At 39.4% G+C, this 20,872-nt stretch overlaps 1 protein-coding gene across 4 annotated transcripts in view; it reads right to left on the minus strand.

The window, feature by feature from the left end:
• LPIN1 (lipin 1) overlaps positions 1-20,872 on the minus strand; it is a 49,156-nt gene that overhangs the window by 25,534 nt on the left and 2,750 nt on the right. For 2 of the 4 annotated variants that reach the window (XM_071440677.1, XM_071440658.1), the window contains exons 2-9: positions 13,661-13,861; positions 12,258-12,353; positions 10,725-11,062; positions 10,248-10,367; positions 9,026-9,133; positions 4,664-4,793; positions 1,981-2,290; positions 445-538 (exon numbers count right to left, since the gene is read on the minus strand). In XM_071440677.1, the coding sequence (XP_071296778.1) occupies positions 445-538; positions 1,981-2,290; positions 4,664-4,793; positions 9,026-9,133; positions 10,248-10,367; positions 10,725-11,062; positions 12,258-12,353; positions 13,661-13,852 (1,388 nt within the window). In that variant the 5' untranslated portion in view covers positions 13,853-13,861. The remainder of the gene's footprint in view (positions 1-444; positions 539-1,980; positions 2,291-4,663; positions 4,794-9,025; positions 9,134-10,247; positions 10,368-10,724; positions 11,063-12,257; positions 12,354-13,660; positions 13,862-20,872) is intronic. The other 2 variants (XM_071440686.1, XM_071440667.1) reach the window with 1 other exon arrangement.

The raw sequence follows: 20,872 nt of genomic DNA on the forward strand, positions 1-20,872 counted from the left end.
ATTCATATTTATAGGTGAATCAACCACAGTAAAGCCACATTAGAGCAATAATTTTCTGCTAATACTGTTAACAGTAAGATATGTTCTTTATGGTAATAAGTCAGGACAGGGGATAAATATATCCCAAGGCCAATTACTCTCCTAGGACATGTGAGTTAACACTCACAAACATCAGTGTATATTACATAACCATCCACAATCAATATATGATGCTTAATTGACCAAAACAGAAAACCATCTGCAAGCACTTTTCTCAGGCTAAAATGCAGCACCTTCCAAAAGTTTTAATATTCCTCTCGAGAAAATTTTACTTTCCTTCTACCTTCATTTCTGCTTGAACCCTGAAAAAGGCATCTTATCTGGCTGGCAATGAAGAGTTTGATCTAAATATGGAAGATGAAAAGAGCTCTTTAAGAAGTAAAAATATAAGAAAAAGACTTATACTTTTTGGGGAAATAAAGTGCAGCAACTTCTGGATCCATGTCAGTGAGGTCATCTAAATAGACACCATCAGCACCAAGATGCCGGCTCCGTTTGTCTGTAAGGGACAGAAGAAATAAACCTATTAATTCATATTTTCTGAGTAACAATACAGAGCTGTTATTACTGTTCAGCTATTCATTTTAAAACTAAGAAACCAGAAAGTTATAACAGTTTGTGAACTGTATTTGTGCAAAATGATACTGCCAAAAATCTCAAAACAAGTAATTTATATACACTGTTCAAACTATGAATTAACAAAATGGGACGGCAGAGGACTAGTTTTGAGACATGCCAAAGACTCCCAATCCCAGACAAAACCACTGTGAATCAGAAGTCAGCAGAGGAAAACAGCAAAAGGAAAACCTACTAAGTATTTACATAGTCCCATTATCACAGTATGGCAGTCAGAACTTTTAATATTTGATTAACTAATCTTACACCTCTCCTTGAAAAAGGGAAACAACAGACTAAAATATAGTCACTAACATGCTATAACTGGCTCCTTATGGAGATAACTCACTTTTAAGCACATACAGCTGATGTGCTGTGTGTGCACATGCACCACTGTAGGGGACAACACACCCCTTCTAGGCCTGTCACTAGGACCAACCACCGTCCTCTTGTTGCCAGTAGACCTAGATAAGTAACCACTGTAAGGTCAAAAACTAATTTGGATTCATTCTCAAACCCACAACTTCTCACTGTCTCAATTTCCAACACTAAACATCACAAAAGCAATCAGAAAATCTACACAAGCACTGAATAGTAAGCAGAGAAACACATCATTTTTTGTTTTCAAAGACAGTGGAATGCATGGGGAAGAGGCCAAGAAATTTGTATGTTTACTGATTAAAAAGCAGCTGCACAAACTAGGCTTATACAGAGCTTACATAATTATGGAATAATTATAATCAGTGCTCTATAACAGAACATTTGTAAGCAAATAAATTTCATGTGAAGACTGTAACATTTGTTCACTTGTTATAAAATACCATGGAAATAGAGCCCAGAAATTAGGATAGATGAAGTTGTATTTCACATATTCAGGACAGGATATGTACTACATAGAACTGAAAAGCATGTAAAACAAAAGCACCTTATTTTATGGCAAATCTGCTCATTGTGCAAAAGACATACTACTACTTTGCACTACAGCAGAGTTTCCACAATGACCAGCCACACATCACTTGGGTGAACCAGCAGATCTACAGTCTGCTAATACACAGAAGTGAAATCCCAGAATCTGTCAAATGGAGCAAGTTTTGTAGTCTTGCTCATATGCACGGAGCTGCCAACAACTTCAGACCTTCAGAATCTTCTAATACATATCTCATGCGAACAGCTTGATGCACAACTCGGGTTTTGAAGGCTTATTCCTTTTCTGATCTGAAAATGCCTTCAGGCCATGGATTAATTTATATGGCAATAAGATGCTTTATCACCAGGAAATTTGAAGATAAAGTCATGCATATAAAAGTGCAGGATCAACACCTTTACCTTTCTTTCTGGAAGGGGAATCCATCTTGCCAGTCGGTTGGGCTGAGCAAGCTGCAGCTTGCTTTATTTCTTCATTTGCAGGCAATGGGGGTTCAGCTGCTCCTGGCAGATCTGTCTCTGGCTTATTTGTCTCAGCTGGTAAGGGCTCACTTTCACCAGCAATTGCTGCATCTGCTTGTCCAAGGGCAGGCAGAGGAGATACTGTGTTAAACTCCTCAACAGGAGAACTCTGGATGACCCGAAAGTGAGTGTTTTCAGAAGGATTTACATCTGCCATGCTGGGTTCCTTTGCTTTGAGCAGAGAACTGGCCTGTGAGGAAAAATTAACAGATCACTACAAAGAAAAGCCCTTAAAAAACACAACAGCCAGAGTTTAACCTGTTCTGTTCGCTCCAATGAGATCAGACTGTCAGGATGACCAACTACAGCAGAAAGCCACCACTGAGACAGAGACTGCAATATGCAAAAGACCTCTCTGCTGTGTTTGTGCAAAATTCATTTGCATTTCGAGGCCAGGAATAATTTGTTCTGCAATGTGCTCTACAGTCTTCATTTTCCATTTACCCGCAAATCCCACCTCTCACCCTGCCTTCCTCTCTTTCTGTGAAGATCCTGGCTTTCCCTCAAAAGGCAAACCTGACAAACAAAAGAAGGGGGTGCAGACTGGAGTCCTTGCACAATCAAGATGGTCTCAGGCACCAGGACACTGTCTAATCCCCAGATTTAGAATTTAAATCACTTTATAGGAACAATTCCAGATCTTCTCTGAGTGTGGGACAGGAAGTGTCCTTACAGAGGGACAGAGAGGAGCTGAACTACAGCAGCAGCAGCACAGCTGCTATAACCTTCATGTCATAGCAAACAAACAACTCTTACATGAAGTTCAACAGCAGCCAAAGTATGACTCTCAGTTCAGGTATGGCAAGATCAGAATAGCTTGGGACATAGACAGGGACTGCAGAGAGAAAAGCCTCTGGAAGTAAGATTTGCAATACACACCAGGGTGTGTGACTGCTATATGAAAGATACAGCTAAATTTCCTAGCAGGAAACCCTCCATTCTAGACTGCAACTGCCAATTTGGAACTCCTGCATGGACCCAGGCACTTATATCAGCTCTCTTCGAGCAGAAAATCCTAAGATTGATCCTGGTGGGCTGTTCAGGTCCAATCCAGCTTGCTTAATGGACCTTAGCCCTTACAATCCTACACAGGACAAAAGCAGAAGATGAAAGTGCTCTTTTCCTCTGGGGAACAAAGTCCTATTTTATTTCCTAGATAGGAGATACCAGGTGGTCCAGGTGACTTCACAGGTGAGAAGAGAGCAGGGATCTCCTCCCAGGGGATTTTAAGCTCAGGGGAAGGGGGGAGGAGGAAGGGGGCCACAGCCAATGGGATACAAGTGAAGAGGGGGTGAGGGGAGGAATAAATCTGGGACAAACCATTTCCACCAGGGCTTTTTTAGGGGAGAGGAAACACCATGTGATATCAGAGGAGAATCCCATGAGGATTCAAACATACTTATCAGTGCAATAATACATAAGAAAAACATAAGAACCCAGTGCAAAACAACTAAATAAACTACTTAGTGCAATACAACAGAAAATAGCCCCCAAATTTATTGTAATGTACACAGGGAAGAGACCGGTGCAGAGGTGATGAAACAGCTCACCACTGACATATTAAAAGAAGAGGCCAGAGCTCCTTTAAAGAAATTAAGAATTCTGGATTCCCACCCCTGCTTTTTTCACTAATTACCAACAGACAATTAATTACAAAAAATTACAATTGCGCCATTATAATTCTGGTACCACCACCAGAACATAGAATTCTTTCTGAACAGGATGCCCACTTCCCTGGCCTGCAAAGCAGCAATTTTTCCTCTTAATACTGTATGTAAACCCATCTCTCCTGCAGCTCTTTCTGCAGAGAAGCCAGCCTTCAGCAGGAGGTGCCAAACTCTGCACTATCCCAGCCCCCATAGTTGCAGCACTCCACTGAAACCTGACCTCTACCTCTCATACCCTGGTGCACATGCATACTCTAATGTGAAAGCTGTCACTCCTCAGGAGCTGTCACAAGGAGCCAGCCAGCACCTGACCAGCCTGCAGTGTGGGCAGCTGCCCACAGTTTCTGTGCAGCACTGGAAATAAGGCTGCTGGCTACAGATCCCTCACCTAACTGGGACAAATGGCTCCAGGAGGAGACAGGCACCAAGCCAGTCCTATCAGCCAAGAGAACAGCATGTCTGCACATCCACAGATACAGAACTGCAGGTGCCTCTGGATACTTTTGTACTGAAGCAGACCATTTTCATTTCTGTGAATCTGACTGCTAACACCAGGCACCTAATTTCCATTTAAGGTAATTTATGAATTTGAGTGATTTACCAAAGGATATTGGGTTTGATTTTTTCTGTTTTTTAAGCTACTAACATTTACAAGACTGGGTCTCAGTTACTTCTTCATTTTCTACTGTATATCATCAGTATTGAGAATATCCATGCCATAAGGTACTTTCCTATACCTCCTATGGAGAAGGATTAAATTATTTTACATAAAACACTGCAATTTTAGATAAAACCAGGATCCATTTCCTCTTCATCAGTCTGCAGTAGATTTAGCACACATGCCCTATTAAAGCACAAGAGATGCTAGCAGGAATTAAAGAACTTATGTTGGATACCTTTGCAGCCTGGGGTAGCTCTCCCCATGCCCAGTGCATGTGGGGATTATCCTTCAGTCCACTTCTGTCTGTAGGTTTACTGACTAATTCTGAGTCACTTTGAGGAGTAGGAGGACGTGAGTCTGATGGGCTAAAGAAAAACAAACAAAAAATGTTACAAAAGCAAAAGTAACCACAAAGCACTGAATGCTTTCCAAACTAATGTCCACCAATACAAGGAATTGAAGACTGAAATAATCAAGAACCAACTGATGGTATGAAAGCATAGAAAAATAGTTGAAAAGTTCAGGATCCTCTTATACTGGCATTCAGAGGTCTCATCCCCTTTTCAGTAAGTGCTGTCAGAGAAGTAGTATTTAAGAGGCTGAAAGAGATAAAACAAGAACACTGGACCTGATTTCAGGAGGTTTGTGGTCTTCTGCATGGTAAAAAGAATAGGGATGGTACCAGCAGCAGATGAATAATGTATGCAAAGTGCAGAAATTACTCACGTCAACAAGACACCTTATCCTGACTAAGTAATACTTTAATCTAAGAAATCCAGTTGACTCCTTTCTAACTTGTTCAGCTCAACCATTGATTGGATGGATGTTTATAAGGAAAAAAGCAGGAGAGCTACACAAAGAATTTGAGTCCTTTCAGTTGAAACATGTTCAACTCTTTGTTTTGATAATTACTTGATAATAAATATATAGAAATTAATTAGTGAATTATCAGCTTATAGCATATTCTTAATGTGGTGAAGTCAAGAATGTGATGTCAAGTCAGTCATTAACAAATAATGAATCACTGATTTCAAGAACAGAAGGAAAAATTCAGATTATCTTCTCTGCCTTTCTGAATAACACAGGTCATAGAATCTCCCCCAGAACCTCCTGAACAAAGCCTGCATTTTTTATCTGAGCCGTAACCTGTCTCAGTATACTCATCCAATCCTGATTAAAAAACTAAAAGCAACAAAAGAATCCACAACATTCCTAAATCAAAGGTGCAAACTGAGTTACTTTCATTCTTAAAAACAAAAGGCTTCCATCTCATGAAGTGCCTAATTCCATGAAGTTCAACAAGGCCAAGTGCATGGTGCTATGCCTGAGACGAGGCAATCCCAACACAGGCTGGGCAGAGAATGGACTGAGAGCAGCCCTGGGAAGAATTACTTGAGGGTGTTTGCGGACAAAAAGCTGAGAGGGTGGTGAGGAACTGGCACAGGTTGTCCAGAGAAGGTATGAACTTCCCATCCCTGAAGACCAGACTGAATGGGGCTCTGAACAACCTGGCCTAGCGGAAGATATCCCTGCCCATAGCAGGAGGGTTGGAACGAGATAATCTTTAAGGTCCCTTCCAACCTAAATCATTCTGTGATTCTACAGTTCTATGAAAGAGCCAAACTTGTCTGGATATTCAGTATATTCAGATAAAGATAAAGAATAAATCAAACATGAGGAATTTATGTAAAGGTAAAATCATAGAATGGTTTGTAATGTCTTCATTATATCTAGTCCAATCACCTTGCCATGAAACCAGGTAGCTCAAAGCCCCATCCAGCCTGGCCTTGAACACTTCCAGGGATGGGGTATCCACAAATTTTCATGGCAACTTGTTCCAGCGCCTCAGCACCTTCACAGTGAAGAATTTCTTGCCAAAAGTCCAAGCTTTCAGCTCAAAGCCATTGCTCCTTGTCCTGTCCCTACATGCCCGAGTGAAAAGAGGTGTTATGAAGTCTCCCTTTTTCAATGTTCTGTAGAGCCAGCTGGTAGGGAATTCACTGTTCACACCAAAATAATTACTTCACATTCACATCTGAAATAACAGCAACTTAATTATCTACAGTATTCACTGTTTTCAACTATGCAGTAAAATACACATTGAATATGAACAGACACTAGGACACTTTTAGCTAGAGATATTTATGTTACCTAATTAAATTATAAAATTTATAAGCCATCTTTTTAGGGCCTAAAAATTTCGATTCTTTATCTGTCCTCAGGGTATAACCTATAATTTGACAGATGAAGGAATCAATACAGTGTAATTTTAGAAGTATTTTCAAGCTCAAAGGATTAAAAAATTGCCTAGTGGGTTTTTAAGCAACTTCTAAATCTTCCACTGAAAATTTTGTAGGATTTGCAGTATGTTCCATATTTGGAGGCCATTGAAACCTGGGAAATCAGTAGCCTGAGCACTTCAGAAAATCTCAGTAGGTAATAATGCTCCTACTGCTGCTTTAAGCCTAAAATATCTAGATTTAAGGAAGCCTTGTCACTTCATGTCTTTCTTAACCTGTGCACTACAGACATTTTAACCTCCAAGATACATATTATTTCTCTAGAAAAAACTCCAATCTGTCTTTGCTCAGCCCAAGCTCACTTATTCAAACACCCTGAGAGAACAGAGCTATTGCTTCAGCTTGGGTAGAACCTCTGCACTTTGCAGTAAGAAAACAGATTTGAGGTGGAAGGAAACATGGTCTTCTCCATAATTTTCCCTGAAAATACAGTTCCCTTATACACACAGCTGAGTGGGAAAGAGCCCGAGCTGTTACTCAGCACTATGATTTCTATTCTCAGAGACACAATGAAAGTACAGAAATGCACTTAGATATTTAAAGCACTCACACATGTGGGTATGTTAAAGCAGCAGAGCTCTGCTCTGTGAAGGTTCTTGCTGCAACTGCTGCCCAATGGTCTGGGCTTGCCTTGGGCTGAACTGTGTCTTGTAATTCCTGTGTCCTTAAGTTATGCACTGACTCAGCCCAGCTGAAATTGCCTTGCCTTGCACAGATTGCTGAGATATTGCAAATCAAACCAGAGCCACCCATCCTGTCAACGGTACACAAGAAGGAAGGGAAACTTCAGGTATTTAGATCAGCATCTCTGATTCACATCCCACAGATGCTGAATATTTGTATCACAGTCCTATATATTCTTTAACAGCTATGATTGCACTTAATCTAATCTAACAAAGAACAAGGAACATGGCCTGTAGTTGGCAGTTCTGCAGTAACAGACTACAGTGATCTTTGCAGTGTTTTGCACTGGAAGCAAAGAGATACCTGAAAAAGCAGCAATATGACTGAGAAAAAGCCCAGTCTTGTGTGACAAAAGGTAACTGTGACAAAAGATGATCAGAAGGAAAGAGGCCTACATCATGCACACGTCACAGCAATGACTGAGAGCCTGTGAAGCACCTCTTAGGTGGCCATAATAGCATTCCTTACTACACAGAGGGAAAAAAAACTGCTGAAAGACCCACCAAACATTTCTTATTTCAACAGCTGCAAACACAGAACCTCAATCAGACAAGTTGCTACAGCACTTTAAATGTCTGCCTAGTCTGTAAGACAGTTGAATTCCAGAACAAGTTCATGAAGCCACCTAGAGCACAGCACTGCTCCATCCTAACCTGTGTTCCTGCCCTTCCTTGGCATGAGAGCATACTAAGGAGAACACTTTTGAACATCCCAGGATCTCACTTTGACTTGGTGCTGCAACATGGTCAGGTTAAAGAAGGCTGACCTAGAAGCTGGGAAAACCTCAAGATTATCAATTTTGATACAGCTTTAGGCATCTAGTATGGCAACTATGTTGATATAAGCAAATAAGATAATTTAGGCTGATGAATTACTCAAAGCTTTCCCAGCATTAATGGAGAATTGCAGAGGTCACATTCTACTACTTGTTGTTGTGACCTCTCTCCACTGACTTAATGGAGTGAAAGAGCTTGACTGCAGAATCTTGAGACTTCTTGAATTTAAGACAACACAGAAAGTCTCTGTATCCACTTTTAGATCTATGGAAAAGAGAAATCCTACACTACTGCAAAGGCCTAGAGAGAGTTTTGTTTTGGCACAGGGCTCCTACCATTACAAGGTTTGCATTTTTTATTGCTCACGTATTCTCTGAGGTTTTTGTTTTGCTTTCAGCAATCTATGCACAAGCAATCAACTCAGGAAAACCATGGGATAAAAATGTCATCAAAATATACACTGATTGTAAAAAGATATATGGAAATGTCAGTCTTCAGAGGAATGAATTCACTAAGTTCTTCCTTTTGGGGGGTTTTATCATCTTAATAAACTTAATTTTTAACCCAGGCTTTCACTGACATAATTTTGTTTCAGCCATTCTCTTTCAATGGATGGTTCATCAAGGTACTACATGGTTCATCATTACTGCTACTCAATGCACACAAAGAAGCAAGCAGAGAAAGTGCTTTCCAATGTCACTTTCAAATGTCTGGGTTAGCAATAAGTACAGCTATAAATACAACAGCAGTTCACATAGTCTTAGTGTGGTAAAAATGCAATAAGGTGTTAAAAGGATTAAAAAGCAGTCCAGAAAAGAGGGAGGACAACTGTTCTACCTGTCTGGAAGAGAAAAGTGAGAAGATTGTTGAGGACAAGAGTTAGATAGGCCTCCGTCTGCTGGAACAGTGAGGAGAGTGGTTTGCCCTTTACAATCTATAGCCTTACTGGGCAGCAGAGCATGTGGGGAGAAAGAAAGACAGGGTGTCATTATATTCACGAGGGCTGATTAACATAAACTCTTTGTGTATTAGTTACACAAATGCTGACTTTACATTGAGAGTTTTCAAAACCCAGGATACTGCAATCAAGAAACAAACAGAACACACAGTTCCAAAAGCCATCGAAAGGGCAGGGTATTGACAAATGCTATCAGCAGCCTGGTGAAGCCAGTCACATTAAGCTTTACAGGCACTGAACAATGTTTCTTCCAGAATGCAATTCAAAACAGTTCCATTTAGCCATTGCCCTGAAATAATCTCCTCACACTCCCTTCCTCTGCCCCTCAACTACAGAGGCAGGATATTGAGGTAAGACTTGTTAGGACAAGGTCTTGTGAATATTGCTGCACTCCAGCAGTCTGCATGGGGGATGTGGAGCACATGTGCATGGGGCACACACACACAGACCTAAGTGGAACTATAGTGCAATGCATTGAGAAAAAACTTGTCCCTTTGTGACAGACACAAAAAGGGAGGTCCAAACTGCTCTGTTTTGACATGAAAGGTATTCACATGCACATAAATACACATACAGGAAAAAGTAAGCAAATTACTGTATGTGTTCTTTTCACACAGTAAATATATCAAATCTATGTGAAAAGCAACATGAAAAGCTCATATTCATTTAAAAAAATATATTTAACTCCTATCCTGGGAAATTTTTAAAAGGATTACACTTGAAATACTGAAGACTTATAAACCTACATTCACTAAAGCCCTTACAGGGTGTGTGCATCAGGCAAACATTCAGATGGCATAAAACATAATTCCTCTCTATAGTATTTATATGCAAACAGTGACATTAGCAGATAAAAACATTCTTCAGAATTTATGGACCTGCATTTTTATCTATGCATTTGCTGTATCAAGGACAAAGCCAACCTGATGTTTTGGTAGACTATCTTATTGAAAATATAAAAGTATTCATCTAATAATGGTCACTGACTATGTTTGATATCCAAATCTTTAGTGAGACTTCATATAGTACTCGCATAGAAGACACTAATGGAAAAATTAAAAGAAGGGTACTATCTAGAACTGTACTATCAGAAAAAAGTACCTTTGAAGAGGTGACCATTCTCCATCTGAATGAGCATAAGGTGCAGACTGAGAAAGCACAGAAACTGCAGGAGCCTTTATGTCAGATACATCATCAACAAATACATCTGGAACAGGGATCCTAAATCGGGGGAAAGAAGTGACATTTAAAAAACATTTGCTTAATGAATTTTCATATACCTCAGCTAACAAACCCTATAGCAGAGAAGAATTAACATAATCTGAACTAAAAGGAAATAAAGAAATGCTACCTGATTCAAACCATCTAGTTCACAACACCACAGAGAATTCTTATGTTTTTAATGTCATTTTCATTACTTTAATTACTAACATTCCCAATAGCTTTCTAGCCTAAAGCTTTATTTTTCAAGTAACACCTTCATCAGCCATATGTTCTGACTTAGAAATTACTGCTAGAAGGCATGGACTGGAACATTAACCCAGGTTTTCATTACATATCTCAATTCCACGACGATACCTTGAATTGTCCAATGGCTCTTTTTCTTCCTCTGAGCTAATCTCTATGGGAAACATGTCTTCATCTTCTGACGTGTCTCCATGTGTGTCTTCTCTTTTTAAGCTGTCTATTTTATGAGTTGACTTCCTCCTCTTCTTCCTCCTTTTTTTCACAGAGCTAGAGACTGGAGATGTTTCAGTTGAAGGCTGGGATCCATGGGCTTGGGGTGGGACTTGTGAGGATGCATTGGTGTCCAGGTTTCGTATCCTGTCTACGGAATTCCTCTTCAGCTGGGATTCCATTAAGGCAGTTCCCTCAGACAGAATGGGAGATGTGGAGAGATGATAAGGAATCACCTCCTGAAAAAGAAAAAATTCAAATCATAAAACATGTTAGCTCTTTCACCAGTCATACAACCAGCAACCTACGCAAATTACCAAAATTTTAGTTAGTTACTCCTCAGAAAGATAACAAGGATTTGACATTGGATGCTCATTACTCTCCTATGGCATATGGAAATTTTTCCATAGCTGCATCTCCTTAGACAAACCAGGGACAATATTCTTAATACAGCATCATCTGGGCATCTAATATGGCCAGGTTACGGCATACATTTCTGTCCATCTCATGTAAGACACAGAGCAAAAACAAAATCTTAGTTTAGAACCTGAACGTTCTGTAAAATAAAATTCCCCTTCACAACACAGATGACAGACAGTAGTGAGATAGGTCAATGGTTTATAATTAGGTCACACAAACACCCTACTATTCAATCATATATACATCTCTAGACATTCATGGAAATAGTTCCAGCAGTTTTCAGTCACCAAATAACTGTTACCACATAAAAATTTAAAAAAAAAGGTATAGAGATGCACATTCACAAACTCTCACCTGAAACTGGTAATATCATACTAAGCACAGAAATTTGAACACTCATCCTACTCCAGATAGTGAAAAAAATTATTGGGGATGTATGAAGAGAAATGCCTGCAAAGGTTTTTTTATATTACATTACATGTGAACTACTCAAAGTTACCATGACCATAATTTATTTGGACCAGTATTTAACCACAGTTCAACAGCAGACATCCTCATTTAAATACAGCCCCACATGAATAATAGTTGTGAGATCATGTTTATGAGGAGCACCAGAATTAATGTGGGCACAGATGTGTACAGAGCATGTGCACTTTTACAGGCAGTCTGGTGCATATGTTCAAATTAAAGATTTCTGCAATAAACAGGTCCCTGAACATTAATCTCTTGCACACAACTTTGAAGCACATGAACTCTGTAGTTGCATTTTTCTGTTCACACACTGGCATATTTCACTTATATGATTATCTTCAGCTTTTTCAAATCTCAGCAATTAAAAAAAACCCCTAAAGTAACACCATAGAATTAAATTTCCATAGCAGAAAATTGTCCAGAAACTTTCAAAACTATAAAATGGATTGAAGCATATTTTCCAACAAGATTCCTAAACTCAAAAGTGACTCTGAAGAGCCAGCATCAGATTTTTAATAAATTAAAAGTCATTTTGACTCTTACCTGATCATTATCTGTTTCCTGCACAAAAAAGGCCTCCCCATTGTCTCCCAGTTTCATGTGCAAATCTACAGCCTCTCCGTTAATTTCTATGTCAACCTGGAAGGAAATAAATATATTCCTATATGAAAGAAAGATAGTCCTGCTGCTGGCACTGGGCAAATGCTTCTCAGAGACGTGTAGGAAACATTACAATAAACAGAAAATATTGACCTACTCTTTTTCTTTCATTACCCATTCACAAAGCAATCAATTTAAAAAATGTTATTCTAACTTGCTCAGCTCATTGATATCTTGCTCCTCTACTCAGAAAGGTTTATAGTCTACATAAAGTTCTGAATCTTTTGAAATGCAATTCTGAATGCTTCACTTGCCACACAAATCTATTTGCCCCTTTAATTCATAGCCTATTTTTTAATTGTGCTAGAAGTATTTCCAAATGCAAATTATTATGTTAATATGTTGTCTTAATATGTTGTCTTTCAAATTCATTAAAGAGACTTCTCTTTACATGATGAGAAGCACAAATGAGAAAAATAATTCTACATTCAATTCCTGAATGTAAAATTCCTTCCACACATTTATCATATCACTGTACAGCCCTAACTATCTCCATTTCTTCTCATGAAGATCTCTCTCTTTGATTATAACCATGCTTGCCACTAACTCCATTTTCACTGTAAATTTTTTGGAGACTTGCACAAGTCTACAAGTCTATTTCAGGACACAGTACATCACTGGCACAGTAATATCTTTTAACATTTACCAATTCTAAATATTGGAATTTCTTTCTGATCTAAGTAAGAATTGAACAATGTCCATGCTGACTTTAGGATCTTTCTGCTGAAAATTCTAGCTACATTAGAACCTGGACTCTATTGAGTGAAAAATTACTTTCTAAAATAATCTGTCACACTGGTAACTTCACATCTGATACACTACCAGGTCACTCAGCCTAGTTACATTTATTTCAAGATCCTCACTGTTTTTTTCTGGCTTCAATTAACCTCAAGGTTCTATTATCTGAAAATACTACTTCACTAATATCTCCCTTTTCAGAACTATCATTGAACATGTCATTGAACAAAGAAAGGGGTTTTAGTGAGTCACTAATGAAATCTAGTATAGTTTCAAATTAGTACATTTGAAATTTTGCTTTACTAAACACAAATATTACAAATTTCATGGCTAGTTCTAGTTTTTATTATAGTCAATGTCTTACAAATTATGCTCTGAACTGCAAGAATCAGTAACAACCATTTTAACTGAAGCTTGTCTTAATTCAGACTCTTTATAAAGGTTGTCTAAAGAAAACCTCAACTAGGAGAACAAAGAACTTCAGTAACTTCCATGCTATTACAGTTAACTCACAGACAGGACATATAAAAATTGTCACATTTTCTTACCACTTTCTCCCTGGAACGTAGAACTCCCATTTTCCCAAAGCGAACGTGGAAAGGGGAACACTGCAGATTTCCATCTGGCTGACGTACAACAATTATATCTATACATCCTGACAGTGTGGCTGGGTTTAGACCCTTATAGAGCTCCTTCACAGTCACAAACACTTGTCCTGCTAACTGTCCAACGTAATTCATGGTTTGGACCTGAAAGGCAAAAGGTGGAACAAATTGGATTTTAATCTCTGCTTTGTATTTTGGAGATATTTAAGAGATAGAGAATCCCACAGTGGGGTATTCTCCTGTTTCACAAATTAAAAATTTTGCACAGAATCAGAATTTCCCACCTAATTTATTCACAGCACGTTTGTAGAGAGCTATTGAAAACAAAAGGGACCTCTTAAGTCAGAAAATTGTAACAACTTTCAAAAGTTCATTAAAATCAGTTCAATTCAAAACCACTGTCAAACTTTGAGACTCTGAAGCTCAAATGACTCCAATTATTTCTGCGGAGAAATCCATTACTTCCAGAATAACATCTCCTCCTAACATTTATTGTGCCCTCAACACCAGAAATACTTTTTTTGTGTATTTCCACAGGCTTTTAAGGCAGGGCAAGTGAATAGCTTTGAGCGTATCCAATTTTGTACCACACTAAAGGCAAAGTCTATTTTCTCATCTTACAGCAATTTCTCCCATTAAAAGGTTATTATAATGCTTTCAGACATTAGTTATGCATTAAGGTTGAACACTGTTTCCTAATTCACCTTTACTGTTCTTGTTTCAAACAGCCTTTTCAAACAGTATCTGCAGTTTTATTAAAAATTACACTTATGTTGATGGTTGAAGTGCTTTGCTTTATTTCCCCTGCTCCTACATTTATTTAGCATTTAGTCTGCTGCTTCCACATTATTAATACATGTCCTGTTCAATATATTTAGTCCCCCAGAAATGACTAAGATGCATATTTAGACATGTTTAAAAGATAAGAAAGTCTTTCAATGGCTCTCAAAATATGGGTGAATTTAAGCAGATACCTTCCTGAACAGCATAGGTTTTAAACACTTCCAGTGTCTATTGTTTTCACTATTTTTCCAGCCCCTCTTGCAGATTCCAAGACACTAGTTTCATCAAAGTCCTTGTGCACACAGGATAGAGCATAAGACTCACACACAAGTTCTTTGCTAGGCTGTACTACAGCACCTGGACATCAACAAAAGTAACAGTTGCAGGGCAGGCAATGCCCAAACTCCCTCCTATTGATGGTGATGAGAACAGAACTGAGCTCAGAGCCTGAGACAGTCACTGCACAGCAGCAGCATCTGCTACAATAGAGACTCTTTCAGCTGTGTCCCTTCATAAACAACAAAAAAGATGTATGAGATGCTGTAAAATGGCTCCAAATGTAACTGATTTACAGTGATAAACAAGACCATTTAGAGAATACCATGAAAGCACTAGAGTAAAAAAAAAATCAGAAATTTAGGAAATGCTACAATTAAGGCAGTTTTCTTCCATGCATTGCTGTTCTAATTAACTAATGTTCACCTCTGTTTTTTTTCAAAAGTCCATCTACTTCGTGTGTACTGAGGCTTTGCTTTCTTCTCTGCTTCTGTTGCAATACATGGGTCAGGATACAAACTGTGCTCTGAAGGAAGAACTATATTTATGGTAGTCATCACTACATTGTCCCTGAAAAGCAATCACGGTTTCCCCATCTGACAACTGGGGAATGAAACCACAAAAAGATTAAGACTAAAACTAGGCACTAACTTTAAAAAAATCTGGTTTATTAAATTCTTTTTTTTTCTGATTTTCTAAGTATTCAGTGTACAAGATGCTGTCATGGTTTAACCCCAGGCAGCAACAAAGCACTGCACAGCCACTCGCTCACAACAATTCCCCATCCTGAGCAGGATGGGTGAGGGAACCAGAAAAGTGAAAGTGATAAAATTCATGGGCTGAAATAAAGACAGTTTAATGGGACAGAAAGGGGAGAAAGTAATAGAAATTGTAATAATAAATTATAATAAAAAGAATAAAGGAATTTCAACATTTAGAACAAGTGATGTCCAACGTAATTACTCACCACCCACTGATCAGCTCCCAGCCATTCCACAAGCAACAGCCCATGACCAGTTTCCTCCTCCAGTTTATATTCTGGGTATGATGGTCTACAGTATGGAATATCACTTTGGCCAGCTGGGATCACCTGCCCTGGCTGTGTCCCCTCACAATTTCTCAGGCTGGCTCCTCCAGCTCTGTCACTGGCAGGGCACAAGCCACCAAAAATCCTTGAAATACTGTAAGCACTGCTCAGCAACACCTAAACCAGCAGTGTGTAACCAACATTATTCTCATCCTAAATCCCAAACATAGCACTATACCAGCTACTAGAAAGAAACCCCTATCTCAGCCAAAACCAGGACAGATGTTTACTAATGGAAGAATAATCCCTAAATAGTGTTTGGAGAAGTGAGGGCTGTTTCTGCACAGCCCTCAATTCAGGCATCCAGAAAGTGCCACCTACTGAAAAACCAATACACAAAAACTTCATGGCAATTATATTCCTTTCTCCAGCACTGAACTGGTATCAGCACTTCTGGGCTCCTGTTATACACTAGAAACATCACCTTCCTGAATACAAATCTAGTGGCAAGCTGTTTCACAGGGAACAGCACTTGAAACTCACGCCACACCCTACGCTGTGTCACAGAACGACAGGCTGGAACAGACCTCTAAAGGTCACCTGGTCCAAACATCTGCCCAAGGCTGCCCACAACCTTGGTCCTGCAGAGTCCTCAGTGTCTTCAGGATGGAGATTTCTCAACCTTTCTGCTCTCCTGATCCTATGTATCCCTTTTCTTCATCATACCTAACCTGAATTTCCCTTGTAGTAGCTTGTGCCACTGCCTCTTGTCCTACCACTGTGGACTTGTAATATCCCCGCTGTTTCCTCTATACCCCTCAAAAAGTAACTGAGTGTTCTGAAAAATAAATAAAACTAGTTTTCTTGGCCTCTTCTAAGTCATAAGGTCTTAGCCCCCTAACTCTCTTGGGGGCCACCATGTAAACTCTTAAAAAAGTTGGTATGACACAGGCACAAATTCAGCCTCCAGGGTGACAGACATAAGCAAACTTTTAAAATTACCCCTTTGCTGTGGAAAAATACTTCCGTTTTTACTGGTGATTTTTCCAACGTAAAGCACAAAAACAAACACATTTCTTATGGAGCTAAATTAAATGCAAATACAGCTACAGTTGAGGTCAAAATTACACAGTATAGCTCACCCCAGTTAATGCTTGGTCTGCTGAAGTAACAAAACTTCTAGGTGCAAAACAGCCATGACTCCCTTGGCGGAGAAGGAGCTGCTGGGACAGTCTATAAACCCCCACTGTTTGGGAGAGTTCTGGGCAGACAATCCAAACATGAGGACTCACACATCCTCTTTACAAGTTACACCAGCTGGGCTCCTAAAATCCTAAACAGAGAATTTTGCAACTATTCTTGCTCACAGCAAGTCTTAGCTACTCTGCCTGCCCTGTCGTTGGACACAAAGATTATTTTCATACCCACAAATTAGAAAAGTTGGACACCATCCACAAGCTCTGAGGCCAAATAGCTCAGCACAGCTTCCTTCCATACAGTGGAAATCTCTTATCCCCTACACTTCAAAAAAGTGTCACATTCCACCTGTGAGCTGGTAGTGGACATTCCTCTCAAGCTGGGCTGGACCTGGCATGTGCAACAAAGTCATTGTGGAATTCAAAGGCAGACTGGGAGACTGATCACACAAACCCCAGTTCCCCAAGAAACCTACAAAAATGGGTTTATTTTTCATATGTAGGGAAGAGGAAATAAAAGATGCGGTAGTTAAAATGGGGAAGAGTTCAGAAATTAGACTCTGATGGCTGTAGGCCCTCTATCCTACCTTTTATACATGCCAACCAAAGCTGAGATTGCTTGGAGTCTGAGGTTTCTGAGTTTGTACTCTGAATATAAAGTTGATCCGTGCCATGTCAGCACTCCAGGAAACCAACACTCCTCAAACCCCAGAGGGACTGGATGTGGTTTTGGAGCAATACTTCACTCTGGCCATTCCAAGAAGTCTTTCACTTACTGACCAGGCAGCAGCAACTTCAGCAGTAAACAGGAGTTTACATCATGGGTTACACCCCCAGTGCCTGCCTGTTCATTATACTCAGTGCTAGTGGACACGGCACAGAATATTTTTTCGTGTTGGGAAAATTCAGAATCCTTTGATCTAAGCTTGCAAGTGAGAACAGTCTGTACTGCTTCTGTCAGGATTCTCGAATGGTTTGAGTTTTGTTCTTTGCCAGAAGACGTTTCACAGCTCTACATTTTGCATCTATTATAAAATTAAAGGTATTTTCTAGTATAATTTTAAATGTAAATCTAACTAGCATCACCTCCCAGAAAGCCTAGAAAATTTCCAACCCTTTTGATTGTTAAAGACAAGCAGCCATTTTTCAGAATTTATCATCATGTGGAAAAATAAGTAAAAAATAAATAGCTGGTGATCTCCCTTATTATTAACTGATTTATTCACTTAGCAAAGATTGACTTAACAAAATAAATAATTCTTTAAAGTCCCACTCTGATGGATGCCACAGTAAGATCAAACACACTGTCATCTAGATAATCCACTTCTTTCATACAGGTACACCAGACTATGTCCTAATTCCACTGGAAAAACCAGTAATTGTACTCCTTGTGGCATGGATTTGGTTGCTTGTTTTTCTGGGGATTTTTTCATAGCTCAGCTCCTCCCCTTACAATGTCATCTTTCTTTACTGCAATTTTCAAAATAAAACACTGAAAATCATAGGAACTAAATGCCCCTTTTTCCTTTTGCAATACCTGGTGTCTCATCAGGTGCCACAACATTAATGAATAATAGATTAGATATCCACGCATATCCAAATTATGAAGGGATGCAAGTGCTACTCAACATGCTCTAAAAACAGACAATGGATTGAGGTGGCATGCTGCAAGGGTAATTAAAAAGTAAACCACACTTCCTCCAGAAGATAGGAAATTTCCAATGCAGAACATTTTGAAAACAGGACAAACTTTTGCTGGGACTGGTTTAAGAACAAGCAACTGCAACCCTTGGGAAAGACACTGTTGCTCTGCCTGTGCCCAAGGCAGCAAATCAACGCATATCCCATCACAGACCTGACCATTACAATCTGGACATCTCTACTGAATCTATTCAAACTTCAAAATCTGCTTCTGGTAAATTTCAAAATCTGCTTCTTTTAGACACAGGCCAATAAGCACTCTCCTAGCAATTCCAAGGCACAGCTAAGGAGCTAAGATGGACTGGGCATTACACCCATGGCCAGTTGAGAAGCAGTCACCTTCTTTTAAAGCTTTACAGAGCTTTGGAGAATACATGGTGCTAGCTGATGGTCACCAAGAATGAGCTTTGGCAACATTTAGGTCTCCTTCAGCCCCTTTTCTAAGGCTCTATGGTTATGATTGTGGACTGGCTTTGTAGGCCAGGAGAGGAAGATTTGCAGCAATGGTAAACATAGCACAAACAAAAAACCCACAAAAAATACAGACACATAGTTCAGTTACACTTTTAATACCTGATATGATGATGAGACCATGGTCCATGGCTGAAGTGATGGGCATAAGCACAAAACAAATCAACTTTCCTCCTAAGAACTTCCATACATGTTGTGAAATGGTGAAGGGAAGATAAAAATCGATGGGCCAGTGTTGAGTTAAAATACATCACTGCACCTCTGCTGCTGACACTGAAACTATGACAATTTTACAAACCTGGTCCATCTGGTCCCCTGACCTGCCCTTGGTTTCTGTTTTGAAGATATAAAGCTTGAGAGACTGTACTATATTTGGGAATCAGACTGTGGTCCCTTCAAGAAAATTATTCATTTACAAAAAATAGTAAGTAAATTATAATACTTCAAAGTCAGTGCTTATGAACACTCTTTTACTGCATATCAAGTATTTCTATTCTTGACTCTGAAACAATTCAGTTTTGTCTGCAGTACTGAACACTTAATCTACTGCAACTAATGGAATTTTACTATTGACATATTCTTTACCATGAAAAACAGTTTCAGAGGTTATGTTCTAAAAAAGATTCATGATAAAAATGTAGGGAAGATAAGAAAATATTTCAGATGAAGATTCTCTAGATGAATATTTTCAAAATTAAGCTTAGCCCTTCATGTCTGTGCAACAACCATAGTAATGTTGACTTCTTAACTATAAAAGCTGTTAATAACTATCATTCTATTTTTTTAAAAATATGTACTTTTGTTTATTAGTAAGCTGTCAACACACAGTAAAGTCACTAATGCTGATTGATCATCCACAATCAAATCCCTTAGTATTTTAAGCCATTTCAGATAGGAAACTGAAAATCATTAAGAACTCTCAAAAGCCCTTTTCTTAACTATTTGTGAGTTCCTTTATCAATCCAACCTAAAGTCACTGCCACGAATTCCCACCCTACCTTTCTGAGTGAGTGCCCAGGCAGAACCCCAAAGATGTACATTTTCCAGAGTAAAATCAGAGCCTGGGTTTACTTTCTCTAGAGGAGCCATGAAGACATTGCATAGGACTTTGGGAGACTTCAGTTTAGAGCTTCACTTTCCTAAGATCCCCTCGTAACTTTGGGCAAGTTACTGAGGCTTTTATCTCAGAGGGTGTAGCTCCCATTGGTTGCAAGCAGGTCTACCACTGTTGGTATATCCCAACTGCAGCAGGCCAAGCTCACCCAAGTGAGACACAGACAAACACTCTCCTTGCATATTCTTTTCTCCTGGGAAAGGAAACCTGGACACATGACCTGAAAGGGAGCCATAAGCAGTCATGACCCCAGTTTGGACAAGCTGCTGAGGGAGAACTCCAGAGCACTCTGCCGAGCAGTGTGACTTTGGTTGTTCTGTAAATAGGAGGGCAAACTCTGTCCAAGTCCAATTATACTCACATCTGTTCCAAACTTCCCCATAGTCCCAGCTGCATGGGGCAGACCACATTCCTGCAGGTGATCTGACAGTACATCTGGTCAGTTGGGAGACAGGTGCAGCTCACTTGTATGTCCCACTTCAGAAAGCAAAATTTAGAATGTGGCTGGCTCTACACCAGAGTAAAGAGCATTATGCTTCCTGCCAGTCAAATCTCCAGAATATTTCAGGGTTGGGATTATTCTGGGT

Source organism: Agelaius tricolor, unplaced genomic scaffold (assembly GCF_023055355.1).
Source record: "Agelaius tricolor isolate 1412-34295 unplaced genomic scaffold, bAgeTri1.0.p SCAF_1, whole genome shotgun sequence".
In the NCBI taxonomy this organism is placed as follows: Eukaryota; Metazoa; Chordata; class Aves; order Passeriformes; family Icteridae; genus Agelaius; species Agelaius tricolor.